We start from the raw sequence: 15,937 nt of genomic DNA, 5'->3' as shown, positions 1-15,937 counted from the left end.
TCTGGCTTTGTGTCTGACAACCTTGCCATTCTGGTCTGTCTTGGCCTTGAAGACCCATTTGCTGCCAACCAGTCTCATCCCTGGGACTACCGGTACCAGTTCCCAAGTTTGATTCCTGTTCAAGGAATCAACTTCAGCCTTCATGGCATTAAGCCAAGGCTCAGCATCTTTAGAGGTTAACTCCTGGACCTCTTTGAAGCTTGAAGGTTCCCACACCTTCTCTGAGCTACTAAGAACAGCAGTTGCCATCTTAGCAAACTCATCAGCAAATCTCTTTGGAGGTTTGCCTTTGGTCGCCCTTTCAGACCTGCGAACCAGACGCAAGTCTTCTGGACTCATCTCCTCCTTCTTAGGAGAATAGTGACCAATGGTGAACAGTGGTTCTTCCAGTTCATTGTCAGACTCATCAGATGGTCTGACTGAGGCCTTTGCGCTCTTGTAGTCTGCTGTGTCATCACTGTCACTGACAGCAGCAGCAGCGCCGCCCACTGAACTAGAATCCGAACTCTGATCATCATCATCATCATCATCATCATCATCATCATCCTCAGTTTCCTCAGCTTTCTCAGCATGATCTGCTTTCTTCACATCACCTTCATCCTCCTCTGGGTAACTCTGGAAAATTCCCACATTTTCCCCCCACTTAGGATTGTACTCAACACTCCTTGTGAACTTTATGGATTTAGAGTTAGTCATCCATACCCTGTATGCACCTTTTTCGTACCCCATGAACAAACCATGTGCCCCACGCTTCCCAAGCTTGTTGCTTTGTGGGGTGTGCACCCACATGTCAGAACCAAAGATTCTCAAGTGCTTGACATTAGGTTTCTTACCAAACATCTTCTCATAGGGAGTGCAGCCAATAGGTGATGACAGTCTCCTGTTAAAAGAATAAACAAAATTCGCCAGAGCCTCCCCCCAAAACTTCTCAGGGAGATTGGCATCATGCAACAAGGTTTTTATCCCTTGCAGCAACGTTTGATTTGCTCTCTCCGCAAGCCCATTCATCCATGGCGATCTAGGCGTTGACAAGTCATGCTGGATTCCCTTCTCAGTCAGGAAAGCTTCAAACTGCTGAGAAGTGAATTCCCCGCCTCGATCAGTAAACAGACAACCAATCCGTTTACCGTGAGCATTCTCCAACCAAGCACAGAATGCCTTGAACCTAGGAAATGCTTGCGATTTCTGCTCGAGCATAAACACATGAATGTACCTGGAAAAAGAATCAATTAGAACCATGAAGTACCTTGCTCTACCCAAAGAGGGTGCTAGAGGACCTACCAGGTCTGCGTGAACTAGCTGGTAGGGTTTAGAAGCCTGCCTGCTAGACTCCTTGCCTTTTGGAGCAACCTTCACCTTGTTCTCTGCACAAGATACACATTTCATGTGAAATTTGCAAGGTTTGATGTCCAAACCTTCAACCAACCCAGGCATCTTGGCTAGCGCTTGCCAAGAGAGGTGACAAAACCTTCGATGTGCATCATGAATGCAACCTGCATGAAGAACCTTGTTAGTTTGTGCAACACAACAAGTATCAGCATTAGACATAGCAACACCATTGTCATCATAAGTTAGACAGAACAAACCATCCATCAACTTTGCATGCCACATGTCCTCTTTGCCTTTTCTGATGACACAGATAGTCTTCTTGAAGGATACCTCAAAACCACGCCCAGTCAGCTGTGGTACACTTATCAAATTGTCCACAGCTCCTGGAACAAAAAGAACATTACTAATCGTAGTATGCAGACTTTCAAGTTTCACAGTCCCAACTCCTGTAGCTTGCAAAGTCCTTCCATCAGCCAGCTGGACCTCTCCATCTTGAGGTGTGAAGGAGATGAACAGATGGCGGTCTTTGGTGAGATGGCGCGTGGCCGCAGAGTCAACAATAAACCTGGCCTTCCCCTTCGAAGCAGATTTGCTGGCAAACAAAACCTTGTTTTCCACCAGCGTGGGCTTTTGCAGCTTGCCTTTAGCCTTTGGTGAAGCTGTGCCAGCAAACATAGCCGTGTTTTCCACTGGCGAGGGCTTTTGCAACTTGCCCCCCTGCTCCTGGCCATCAGACGTGCCTTTAGCCTTTGGTGGAGCTGTGCCAGCTAACATAGCCTTGTTTTCCACTGGCGTGGGCTGTTGCAACTTGCCCCCCCGCTCCTGGCCACCTGCAAGCATCTTGCTCTGTTTACATCTGGTCTTCCGGCCTCTGCAAAGGCTCTGACCTTGGTTCTCACGAGAAACAGAGCTCTCAGCTGCCGACTCCTTGGCTCCCTCTGGAGGCTGGAATGCTGCCTGGGATGACATCACAGTCAGCTCCCCCTGCAGCTTGCAACCGGTGCCCTCGGCATCTCTGCATTCACTCGCATTCTGGGAAACAGCCAGGACCTCCGATGCAGTCAAACTCTGGGCTGGGATGACTGGCAGATGGGCTATCTTCAAAGCATTCCACATCTGACGTGCAGTCGTGTTGCCAGCTAGCGTAGCAATTTCCTCCAGAGAGACGGACAAGACTATTACGTCTATGGCTCTCGAATTCTGAGCCTGCCATCTCCCTGTCAGGGGAACTGGAGGGGCCTCAAATACAGTATGCCAGACTCCAAACTGACGCAGCAAACTCTCACACCATCTTGCCCAGGTCTCATAATTGTCCCGATTTAATTTTGGGCACTCAGCAGCTTCAGAGGCTTGGAAAAACTCCATTCCACCTCTTAGCTTCAGCCGTGAGCCTTTTAAGACTTCTTATCTCGGCAGCCCATAAATCACGATGCCTCTGGCTCGGCTCCCAGGCCAATTAGTTGTGCCGGACATCAAAGACGTCTTCCGCGGCAAACAGAAAAGCCTCTGCTTTCGCTTTTCCAACATACCTTTCAGCAGTCTGTCGCTGTCTTACTCTTCTGCAAGTGCCGTGAATCTGGGCCCGAAACCTGTTGTTGGGATACTGCCAGGGAGATAAAGTCCATCTTGGCCCCCAAGCTCGGTGCCGGACGATCCATCGACCTCCCGTAGTCAGGCAATATCAGCAATTCAGCGACACCAAGCCTCAGGCTTAGTGCACACTATATCAGCAGAATTCACACAGCAGGAAGTTGCACAAGCAGAGAGCAGAACATGCATATTTACAGTTTATTAGGCATTGGTCAGAACAAAGAAATCATGACCGTCTCCTCCGACTGCTCAGGCAAAACAGCCAAAAACGAAACGAACTTACAACATAAACATCCTGTGAGACAGGAACTTACGCAGGCTGTTATACAAACATCCTGCTCCCTTTTAAGGTGGAACGGAAATATCCTAACATCTACATGGTGAAAAAGAAAGTGAACTGTAACAGAAAGTCAGAACATGTTATAGCTTCCCTATGGTAAACAGTCTCTGTCTCAGTAGTAACACCTGCATGTCCACACCACGGTAATTATCTTATTACATTATTCCACACCCACAAGTAGATACCAGGAATGCAGAGTGGGGGCACAGAGACTGACAAATAATATAGTGATTAGCTGCATACTTGATTATTCTGGGGGTCCTAAATCTTACCAGTCAGGTGATCTAATACAGCAAAGGAGATCCATTTGTGGAAGCAGTTTTCCATGCATATACCTGGTATGGCTGCATTGAGTGGCTGGATATGATGTTTGAGGGACATTCCCTAACAAAGCTACCAGTTACTAGTATGTGAGTAGTAGTCCCCAACTAGAGGTAATTCAGAATCTATTCTTTAAGAGTACTTCACATGTGGGCTCTTTCATTCAAAATATTCTTCCCTGGTACACCTTTTTGCCCATTTGCTTTCATTTCTATGAACTTTAGGCTTAGGCTTACTGCCTTGGAAATTTCATTAATTTTAACTCAAAGGTAAATAGAAAAGAACTTTAAGAGCTGAGCTATGCATGGATTGTGTCCTGGTATTGTTCTTATACATGGCTGATGGCATTTGGGCCATGAGCATTTCTTTTATCTCTGCTTTTCAACAAAATCTTCAAGATGCCTGAGATGTTGTTGGGGTTTGGCACAGCAGAGTTTCAAAGAAAGATGTGCTCTTCCAAGCCCACACTCCCAGAATGCTTGCACTCCTGTTCCAGCACCATCTACGCTGATTTGGTCATGTCCACAGAATGGAAGAGGGCAGGATCCCCAAGAACACACTCTATGGGGAGCTGCCTTCAGGCACAAGGACTGTTGGCAGCACAACTCTGTGTTACAAAAGTGTCTGCATCCATGACATGAAGGCTGGCAACACCAACCCTGCCATGTGGGAATCCCTTGCAGATGACCACAGTCTGGAAACAGACAGTCAGATTGTGTATCGATAACAGTGACCAGAGCAGAAATGACCACTGGGAGGAACGCAGGGAAAATAAATGCCATGGTGCATCTGCACCAGCGAAACCAGATGCGCTCATCTGCCCCAGTTGCAACAAAACATGTCTCTAGCGCTACAGCAGTTTCCAACAGTTTATCTTCACCCCCAAAGGCACACTCTTCCATGTTCTCCCAAGAGAGATGGATGCTGACAACAACAACTTCTTGGAGTTCCCCTTGCCTTTTGTTTCATTTTCATACCACACACCAAAAAAAAGCCTCACTTCTCACCCACCTATCCACCCCCCCCCCAAAAAAAGCAAACCCAAGGGAGGGGGGAAAGCCTTACCAATAAGCCCGGAGTAAGCAAGGAGGCAGTCAGCATAGTTTTCCTTCAGACAGCTACTAATAGATCGTGACTCAGGCTGGCAGTTTGTGAAAAAATCTGCAAGGCGAGATCTGCAATGTGGTAAGAAGAAGAAAAAAAATACATATCTTTAAAAACCAAACCTCCAGGCTGTCTTACCTTTTGCACTCTTCTCTCTTTTTGTCAATATTTAATTCTCCTTTACACACATACACTGTACACATTCAAACTGTTAAGAGTACCATCTTTAAACACAGCATTTATCTCAATGGTGCATAGCAAAGAAGTGTTAAGGTATAAACGGGCAAAAATAAGATAAAATCCTACAGCCAGTGCTCTGGAAAATGCACATTTTATACATGACAGAGCACTCAGAACACTCCTGCTAAGTAGAGACAACAGCTAAATCCATCAATGAAGTGTTCGCTTGGTGAGATTCTTTCATCAGCATTTGAAATATGTAAGGAGACCATGGCAGGGATTCACCTAACAAGCCCCTTCAGCAGAAGCCCTGTGCAAGGATTTCCGCTTGTGCAGTGGGGCTTTCCCCACTACTCTCCCTGTGTGCCCCCTGCAAGGGGCCAGGGGAGGGGTGTTGGAAAAATTCCAAAAGCACGTGTTTTTGGGGAGGCAGGAGGGAAGAATGTTATGCCTGGCAAGCTGAAATTCTTGGATTGATGGAATGACTGGAGGAATATTATGTTGAATTCTTCCATCTATAGATCTATCCAGGCAGGTGGGCTAATTGATCATGTAGCAAATGCCTGGGAGCCTCATCGTCAAGTGGTTTACACTGGAAAAATACCTACAGTGGCATCCTTCAAATTGCCACACATCACTTCTTTGCTTGTCATTTGAAACCCAAAGTACTGTCACTTACAAAAAGAAGAAAGGTGCAGAATAGTTTTAAGGTGGGTGCTGGATGGCTTGCTCAATGCCACATAAAATGGCTGTTGCACTCCCAAGCCCCCCTTAGACCTCCCTCAGCTCATAATTTAAGTGCATGAGAAAAGCTTCAGCACTAACAACTACCACTGCTTGAGGCAGAGGAAGGGATCCTTAAAACTGTGCAATGTATAAACTGTGATGACGTGCTTGTTGTGTCCATGCACAGTGGGTTCTGAATTTAGGGTTCTAATGCAGCAATTGTGGGTGTAGTACATGAAAGTGACTATGGGACTGCTGAAAAATTGACATTCACATTATTGGATTGGTTAGTATCAGTTTATTTATTTTTAAAATGAATAGCCCACTCTGTCTTTCAAATGACCTCAGAGCAGCTAACAGCAAAAAAGTTAAAACAATAGACAAAAAGCAATTAACAAAAAGAACAACAATACCTCGTAACAGAAATAATCAGAGGCATAACCCCCAGAAAATTAACACAGTAGGATTAATCAATTTAAATGGAAAACAATCCCCAACACAGTAGCAAGAAAACAGGGACTAAGAAAACCAGCCAGTTCCAAAGGCTTTTCCTTTTTTAAAGCCATTTTTTTAAACCAGGCATACAATGACACAATGCTGGAGCCAGGAGGGAATCCCTGCAGAAGGAGTTCAATGAAGTTGGTGCCATTAATGAAAAGGCCCTGCCCATTCTGGACATTGACCACACTCTAGCTGGTGGGGGACACACTACAGGCAGAACTAGGCTGCAGGGATATGACATTTAATTTTAATTTATAAATATAGTTCCACACTTTCTATGGTCACAAATATAAGTTTAAAGGTGTGTGAGTAGTACCTAGTGAAATATCAAGAGGTTTGCTGACTAAGGTCACGTCCGCACTATACATTTAAAGCACACTAATATCACTTGAAACAGTTGTTGCTTCCTTCCAAGAATCCTGTGAACTGTAGTTTATTAAGGGTGCTGGGAAGTATAGCTCTGTGACAAACTACAGTCCTTAGGATTCTTTGGACTAGGCCGCAACCATTAAAGTAGTACACGAGTGCTTTTAATGTATGGTGCGGATGTGACCTAAGAGTTCCAGTGATGGGTGGGCTAAGCTTCTGAACCTTTTCTCACTCACTCCTTCCCTCCCTGTGGTTAGTGCAAACAGAATTAAATGAAAGGAAATGGGGCAAAGATGCTTGATTGGCACAAAGCATGCAGATTAAAGAACAAAACTTTATTGGCAGAGAATTCAGTTCCCCTCAGCACAGAATTTAGTTTTGTTGTTTGGCAGAGCAAATACAGTTGTGCTTACCCGCAATCCTATGACATGCTGCGCTCACATGATTAGGCCCATTAATGAAATGAATGGCTGACAGTGTAATAAACTGAAGATGAATGCTGTGCTAGGCAGAACTGTAGAAGCTTAATGTTTTGCAGGAAAAGAGGAGCTTCCCCACCCCCAGTCCAGCTACAGGTACATCTCAGAGATAGCCCAAGGTAAAGGTAAAGAGACCCCTGACCATTAGGTCCAGTCGTGACCGACTCTGGGGTTGCGGCACTCATCTCACTTTATTGGCCGAGGGAGCCGGCGTTTGTCCGCAGACAGCTTCCGGGTCATGTGGCCAGCATGACTAAGCCGCTTCTGGCGAACCAGAGCAGCACACGGAAACGCCGTTTACCTTCCCGCTGGAGCGGTACCTATTTATCTACTTGCACTTTGACGTGCTTTCGAACTGCTAGGTTGGCAGGAGCTGGGACAGAACAACTGGAGCTCACCCCATTGCGGGGATTTGAACCGCCAACCTTCTGATCAGCAAGTCCTAGGCTCTGTGGTTTAACCTTCAGAGATAGCCTATCTATGTGTAAAACTAAGAAACCAAAGTCCTACAAGCAGCTCTCTCAATGAAGGCACATGGCTGTCATCACAGCTTAATGATTATAGTTGCACCTTATAAGAAACCCATTCCTGATGAACTTTGCATAGTATTTTAAGACGAGTACGGTAAGCAAAACAAACAAAAACAAAACAATTGCTGTGTGTGCTTAGAGGACTTAGCAAAGAATAATTTCATAGAATCATAGAGTTGGAAGGGATCCAAGGGTCATCTAGTCCAACCCCCTGCAATGCAGGAATGTCAAGTAAAGCATCCATGACAGATGGCCATCCAGCCATCACCCAACACCATGAAGTGATAGCATAAACTCATTCTTTTCTTACCTAGAACCAGTGCTTTTCTTTTCAAGGGGTACTCAAGGGTACGTGGTACTGACACCTCTTTTTGTTGTTGTTAAAAAGTGCGACACTTACTGTAACAACTTTATGGTTAGTACCGGCACCTATTTTTCTAGAAAAAAAGCACCGCCCAGAACCGATACAACCCCAAAGGGATGTGGCCAGAGGAAGAATGAAAGGGATGGGGCCAGTGGATGTGATTCTGTTTTCTTATTACACAGTCTCTGAGCAAGAGATGCCTGAATACTCCCTTGACTGGCATCAGCTCTCCTGCGTCTCAGGCAGAAAGAGAGAGAGAACTTTCTCAGTGGAGAAAGTTTTTAATAGGAGATTATAGGGACTATAAACAGACATAACATGTGCTCTACCAGTCAGCTATGCTCCCCCCACCCATTTGATCAATAACTCCACATCAGCCTCAAACACATTACGATCTCTTTCATATTGACACTCTCTGAAGATGTAGGAAAATCATGAACTTGCTACTCTACTGTGAACCATTCTGTTTCCACCTTGGCCCTTTTATTGTTATTATTACCTTAATTATTTAGATTTCCTACCCAAGGGCAAGCCTGCAGTTATTGCTACTTCTTGTCCACAAAAAATAAAATTTAAAAACCTGCACAAGTGATTGTAAAGAAGTAAAGGTTCCTGAGAACCTGAATATTTCAGTTGTCAGCTGTCACTTTATGCAGTTATCCTTTGTATACATTTTACCATTGGAAAGCAAAAAACCAACAACAAATCTGTAAATTCTTGCAACTTTTTAAAAGGAAAAGTCTCTGGAGACTAATTAATTTTGTTTGCTATTATCATTTGATCTATTCTTGTAAAGAGAGCTAATGTGCTTTATTGAGTGGATTGAAAGTAGAGATGGATGGGTAAGCTTGCAAAAGTTCAAAGGCTTTTCTAATCTTAAATGCACATAGAGTTATACTACTCTTCTAGGAGTAGGAACCTATTCAACCAGAAATCTCCAGTGTTCACAGTTCATATCAGGGCAGAGCAGGCCAACTAGACAGAACAATATATACTTGATTAATTTTTATAATTTAGTGTTGACCTTGGGACTGTAGGATGCAAAACACCAAGGAAGGAAGCAGGCTAGGATTAATTCAGAGATGAATAATAAAACTGTTTGGATAACTTTTGAACTTTATTCTGATGGCTTTTATGTGAATCACTGGAGTCAAGAAGAGATGCATATAATATTGTCCCCATGCAAATAACCCCCAGAAGTCAAATTCCCTGGCCTTGTTTGCAGATTATCACTGAGTGTGAGGATTCTATAACACCTCTGCTTTGGATATTATTTAGGTGCAGTAAGCTGAAGCTGCCACTCCCTTTTGTTCATATTCTTCCTCAACCATATCTGTAACGTGCACCAGTGCACAGTGCAAAAACAAATCTTAATGTGATGGTGACCGTGACTGCATCAATATTTCTGTTTTGTGCTGTGCTGAATAAATGTGCAGACGCATTTGTGCATATCAGTAACTTGAATGGAAAAAGAAAAAAATATGCAGTTAAGTAGAAGAAATGGAAAACTGTGTCAAATTGCACATGCACCTATCTGTAGGGGGCAGCATGGTGGGACTGTGCTGCTCACATGTCCTCCATCTGACTGAGTTGTTGCTGCAAAGTGGAATGGAGAGGGTGAGGTGGTGGCAAGGTTGGCCCAATGTAAATGCACCACCAGGGCCACTAGATTGGTTCTGCTGGCATGTTTGCCCTGTGACAACCTTGACCCTTGTCTTCTCTGTCCCTGCATGCAGCAGGCAGAGGGAGGTCAGGTGAGTCATAGAGCCCAACCACAGCACCCACTACTAACAATACTGGGATTAATTTTAGAACTTCTCCATGTTAGACTGGAAGGAATGCAAAGCAGAATGTGGAGTAGAGCAAAAACACAGAATAACAACGGAAAGGCCAGGGAAAATCCATGAACTCACAAAAGAAAATTATACTTATTACATTTCCGTACACATTTCAGTATGTATTGAAATGTGATGACATTGTAATCAAAATAGTTGAGACCTTTAAAACCTTTCTTTATTCCAAATTCTTGAAAAGCTCATTGATGTTTGGCAATTGTCTGAAGCAATTATCACTTTGGCCTTTTATGGTTGCTCAACTGAACTGTGACAAACCCTGTGTATGCTATTTGTAAAGTGTGTATTATCCATTTGAAAAAAACTGAGGCCTCTGTGTTCAGAAAACTGTGCCAAATTTCTACAAATGTATTCTCCTTTTGATACTTATTTATTGACCTAGACCCTGGCTGATCTACTGGTGATTAGTAACAGAACTGATTTTGAACTCACTTGCAACACAGTTTGTGTAGTGAGGTAAAATTCACTTAAGAACATCAAGAACCTCATTAACCAAAACTGCAATCTGAGTGAATGGATGAATCTGTCTCTGTGTATGGCTTGCACATGGTACAATGTAAAAAAAAAAAAAAAGGCTCTTGGAATCCAGTCAGAATCTGGTACTCTTTTGAAGATGGCAGAAGACAGAATCGGCTGATCCACTAAGCCAGGACTGGATCCAAGGTTGATTTCAGAAGGTGGTGGGCAGTCAAGGAGGAGAACAAAAGACTGGTGACTATGGATCCTGTTTGTCTAGCACACAGTAGCGCCTGGTGCCTGTTTGGACTGAAAGGGCAGAAGACAAGGAGCCCAAACAGTAGGTTGAGCTAGAACCAATGACAGGTAGAGTTAGCTAATTCTAGTTTTGTCCCCATCTTCCTACCTGTTGGATTCTACAAGGACAACACAGAAGCTAAGAATGATTCAGCTGACAGACAGTGCTACCCCCTGCACTGCTTAGAAGGCACATAGGTTGCGGCTGCCTGAGAGAATACTGTGGTTGATGGGACAGTGTCCCATTCGCCCTAATGGATTAACTTCCACTGTGAACACATCTTCCAGTAGAAAAGGCAGATTGTGATAGCTAAGTAAGAAAAAGCAGAACAAAAGATCTTAAAGCTTCCATTTAGGATTTATGAGATGCACTTGCTATTCTCTCCCATTCCTGAGGACAAAGGCATGGGGTGACTAATAATTAGCCAACTCTGTTCAAGTGTCTAGACACCATTTGGCAGGCATACCCCCTTTACGTAAGGGGAATGTTACATCAAAATTTACAATAAAGCACCACTGAAGTTTTCAGGAAGGACAATTTCAGACAGGAGCATCCATAAAAGCCATTTAATCAGAAAAATCAATCTGAAAAGAAGCATGAAAATATGAGGAAGCACAGAACCAAGGCACAGAAGCTTTCAAGAAAAGCCCTACTAGATCAGACCAAAGGACAAGAGGCACCCTTTTGTTAAACCGCCTTCTCCAACTTGCTGTCCCTCAGATGTTTTGGACTACAACTCCCATCAGCCATCCTGGCTGGGTCTCATGGGAACTGTGTTCCAAAACAATGAGACAAGACCAAGTTGGCAAAGGCCAATCTACTTTAAACTAACAGTACGAAGAGAGGGTTCCCCCTACCTTAATATGCTTACTAGAAAAAACCATATCAACCACATGGTTGTATGCTCAAAGGAAAAAGAGGTGCTCAAATGACAAGTGAGCATAAATTGTATAAAGGGCCACCTTTCAGCTGAAGGAAGCAATGTGTTCCAATCTAATGTGGCATATATATATATACTCCAGAGCTTGCGTGCAACTCAGATGCAATATATAGTTGATTGTGTTTTATCTTGTTTATCTTGTTATGTAATCCACTGTGAATTGAAAGGCATGATAGAAATGCTAAGTAAATAACTGTACCCTCCCATTTCTCTGCTGCTCTGTTGATGCTGCCCTCAGATAGAAAGTGTTGTGTAGAAGTTAAAACAGCCAAAGAATATTTTCTCTTCACCACTTTCTGCATATAACATGGTTATCTGTCTGACATATTTAGACAAAAGAATCTGCCAAAGATGTAATCCAATGACGGTTGAGCATTAAAATCCTTAGTACTACAAGATCGAGTCTGCAATGAGATCTGCAACGGGATCAAAGGGGAAATTGTCGGCCTCGGAAGCAAGTCCAAATGAAAATTATTTATAGTCAACAGAAAAGTATTTTTATAACATTGGCCTTAATGTGAAACAAACAATTTGAAAAATATGGTGCAAATCATGAACCCAGGGTAATTTAATAAAGTGCGAGAATGACAATTTTCTGACACTGTGACAAAAAACAGGACTTTATTTATCGCCTTTGAAAAAAATGACCTCAGACTATATTTTCTAGAAGGTGGTGTGAGAAAACATCTGGAAGGCATTCCACAGGAAATAATCCTATATTAAACATGTTTTGTGAGGTTTTGCTTCCTTTCATTGACTTTAAACATTTATAATGTGATTCTGCCTTCCCAGATGAAAACAATGGGCTAAGAAGCCTCTGTTCTTATTGGTGTCTTATTTTTAATCTTGTAATGTGCTCTACTCTGAGAGCACAGCTATAGAGTAGCCAGATATTTAACAAAATATCTCTCTCTTTCTCAGCTTTCTATGTTATTATTTATTATTAAATTATCCCACCCTTTCTCCTAAAGGAGCCATGGACAGCAAACAACAGGTGATAAAACATCCTAAAAACAATTCCAATACAGATGCAGACTGGAAAAGATGTTAATTTAAAAGACTTGTTGAAAAGTGGAAGTAGAGGAGAGACAGAGAGACGCATAGCCAAAATACCCTAATTTGAGAGAAAGCTCCTACTAATATTCAACTGAAGGAAATAGGTGACATCACTGAAGTTGTGATTCCTACATTGTATGGAAAGGAACAGACCTCCTGATAGTATCTGCAGGAGGCCCTCACCTGCAGAGTGTAGTGATTGATTGGGTATTTAAGAGATGAGATGGTCTTTGGGGTATCTATCAGAATAAAAATACACTGCTAGGGTTGTGAATATTTACTCAACTTCTCTTAAAGATAGGAAGCTATCTTCTACTGTGCCAGGCTAGCTTTCTAGAAGGAACTCTCTAGGGTCTCCAGCTGAGGTCTTTCCCATCACTTGCTACCTGAGCCATTTAAATGAAGAGACCAGGGACTGAACATGGAGCCTTGTAAGTTCCAAACATGCATTTAACCTCTGAGACATAGTTCCTGGGTGGGATTCAACTAAGTTGTTACATGTGCAGAACAGTGTCCACTCATGAAACAGGACTTTCCACCCCTCTCCCCTCCCCACATGCCCCCTAAATCTGCTCTGGAGGGTTGGGGGAACTTCCTGAAATAGATTTGGGTGCGTGTTGAAGAAAAATATGGTGGGGAGTGAGTCCTGTTGTTCCCTGTGTGCACACCCCATTTAGTGCCACACTGATTTTCCCCCTCTCTCTGCTTGGAACATTTATTTAAAATCAAAAGGAGCCAGAGTTAAGGATGCCTAGAAGTCATGGTGTCTGTGTCATAATCCCACACCTTAAACTGAAGGTTTTGTTTATGTCATGCTTGTTGGTCAGAATCAAAAGGACACTTTATTATTATTTTGCATATGGTCCTCAGGTTGAGCTTTGGTTTTTAAAAACGAGTTAACATAAGAATATTCATTGTAAGAGCCCTGCTGAATCAAACAAAGGTCCCATCTGGCCCAGCATCCTGTTCTCACAGTGGTCAACCAAATGACTATGGGAAATCCAAATGAAGGACAAGGGCACCAAACACTCTTCAAACTTGTGTTTCCACACGGTGTTGAGAGGCATGCCACTTGATACTGAAGGTATCATGCCATTGTGAGGAGTAGCCACCAGCCACCTCATCCTCCTTGCATTTGTCTAAACCCAAGTTAATCTCCATCACTATATCTTGTGGCAGTGAATTCCACAGTTCGTGTGCTGTCTCAGTAAGTACATCCTTTTGTCTGTCCTGAATCACCCAATGCTCAGTTTCACTGGACAAGCCAGGGTTCTATTAGAGGGAGAAAAACTTCCCTCTTTCCCCTTTCTCCAAACAATGCATAATTTTAAATGCCTCTATCATGTCCCCGCCCCCAATCTCCCCTTTTTCCCCCAACAAAAAAAAACTCTAGGCTATTCTCTGGAGATCTCTGCTCAAACTAAGCTTTGGTTTTACCTGGCCTCATTAAGTTCTCCTACATTCTAATTCCATGTAATGGTTATGACTTTAACATTCCTAGCCTATCTCCACAATAATAACAGCACTACAATAGTGTGCTCAGGGGACCAACCGCAGAATATTTTAGGATTCTTATTTGGGTCCATCCCCTTCCTGTTCAGCCAGTGGCGTCAGACATTGCAGCATCTACTGCCATTTGTATCTTAAGCTTCCTTTGAAAATAAGTGTGCTCCTGCTGCTCCTGTCCCAAGGTGAACTTGAATGTGAATCCAGAGCTTGAAAAGCTTTCCCGTGCAAATTCCTGTTTGCACTTTACAGCAGCAGTGCATCAACGAGAAGAGTTGGGGCACCTGCCTATCCAAGCTGGATGCAGGTGCTTTGATATCTGAAACTTGATGTTAGCCTTTTGCCATACTGTGTACAGGGTTTCCAGAACACACCATCGGAACCCTATGAATCTATTCATGAATCTCAGCTCATTCACTGGTAAATCCAGCCTTAGCTTTAGTCTGTGTATGAAATCCTATCTCCATTAAAATAAATGAAAAAATTCTATTTTACTTTAGTCATCAGGATAAGATTTCAGCTTAGAGCTCGAAGGCGGCTTTTACTGCATTACTGCATAACATCATCAGTGTCACCAGACCCTTGAAATATTTTAGGAAGACTTTTAAGGGGGAGTGTTGATGTATAGCTATGGAAGGCTTGACAAATTCTCATAATATGGAAGGCCATCTGTTTTCTAGTCTATTATAAATATATATACTTTTGAGTTGTCTACATTTTCAAATGACCAACTCTGAAAAAATCTGTGCCAGTTTCAGACTTTTTAGGGCAACCTGGCAATACAGTGAATGGGCCTGGCAACCACAGAACTGTAGCTGTCATAGCCATAGTGTTTCTAGTCATCTGTACTTTGAAATGGAGACTGACATTTCATTATGAGTGATTAAAAATGGTAGGATGATGAATGGGATAGGTTGAATCCTAGACAGCTCTTGAACATGAAGAAACATTGAATAATGTCTAGCTGATATCACTGAGCAGAGGTGCAATTCTTGTGATTTATAAGAATGTGTGAATCTGAAGGGTTTACAGTCTGCACTTGAATAAATATAGCCTACACAGATATATTTGAACATAAGATCATCTCTTAATGGTCCGAGCCAGCCAATTTAGGAAATCTAGACTAAATATGCACCATGAAACTTTTTTATGTCACTCACTTCCAAGTCTTGGGAACTCAAAGCTTAGCTTTGCAATGCTTATTACTGACCTTCTGTTTCAAATCTGGGAGAGTGAACTTGCCTTTTTTAGTTGGCACAGAAATATGGTAGCATTTAAAACTGAATGCAAAATGAATATTAAGATATTTAACATTCCTGTTTATGCAAGCACATAAACTGCTGAGAAGCATAACATCATATTCTATTTTTAGTTTCACTTAGATTTTCACTGAGCTGTTATGATATATAAACTGCCAAAAGAAATATTCTCATTCTATGTTCTAATGCATACTGATATACATAACCTTTAGAAAACCCAGCACAGTGTAATGGTGGAATTAGCTGACATTTTTTTCCCTTAACACTGCCTGCAGATGGGCAATACAATACACAAGAAGCCAAATCTATCCTGATGTCAATTTATGGAAGTTCGCAGGGTGAGTTCCACTAGAGGCTCACTTGTATCCCCATTAACTTACAGAAATGGGGAACAAGGTCTTCCTAGAGTTGTATAAACCTTCTGCAGTTAACTCCTTGAAAATTTTAACCCTGCTGTACAGTGGCATTGAACGTTTGGAACACTTACTCAACCAAATGGGTATGCAATTCTTCATAAGGGGAGAAATTTCCTAATGGCTAGTTCACATGTTATTTTGGATCCTGTTTCAGCAATGGGGCACTCTCCAGATGTTGTTGCACTTCGACTCACATGAATCCCAGCCTTTATGGCCAGCAGTCAAGAATGACTGAAATTCAATAACATCTGGAGGTCCAGAGGTTCCTTATCTGCTAGTTTATGCTCAGTAGCTGACTTGCTCCTGATCTCCTTACATGG

General features: G+C 42.8%; 1 protein-coding gene across 1 annotated transcript in view; it reads right to left on the bottom strand.

Annotated features, from left to right (window-relative positions):
* The window catches only part of GFRA1 (GDNF family receptor alpha 1), a 190,883-nt gene that overhangs the window by 41,965 nt on the left and 132,981 nt on the right, over window positions 1-15,937 (bottom strand). Inside the window, exon 5 of the mRNA XM_053389100.1 lies at window positions 4,646-4,755. Within this exon, the coding sequence (XP_053245075.1) occupies window positions 4,646-4,755 (110 nt within the window). The remainder of the gene's footprint in view (window positions 1-4,645; window positions 4,756-15,937) is intronic.

The sequence above is a fragment of the Podarcis raffonei genome, chromosome 5, assembly GCF_027172205.1.
Source record: "Podarcis raffonei isolate rPodRaf1 chromosome 5, rPodRaf1.pri, whole genome shotgun sequence".
NCBI classification, from domain to species: Eukaryota; Metazoa; Chordata; class Lepidosauria; order Squamata; family Lacertidae; genus Podarcis; species Podarcis raffonei.
The sequence above is the reverse complement of the archived record's forward strand: the minus strand, read 5'-3'. Positions and strand labels throughout refer to the sequence as shown.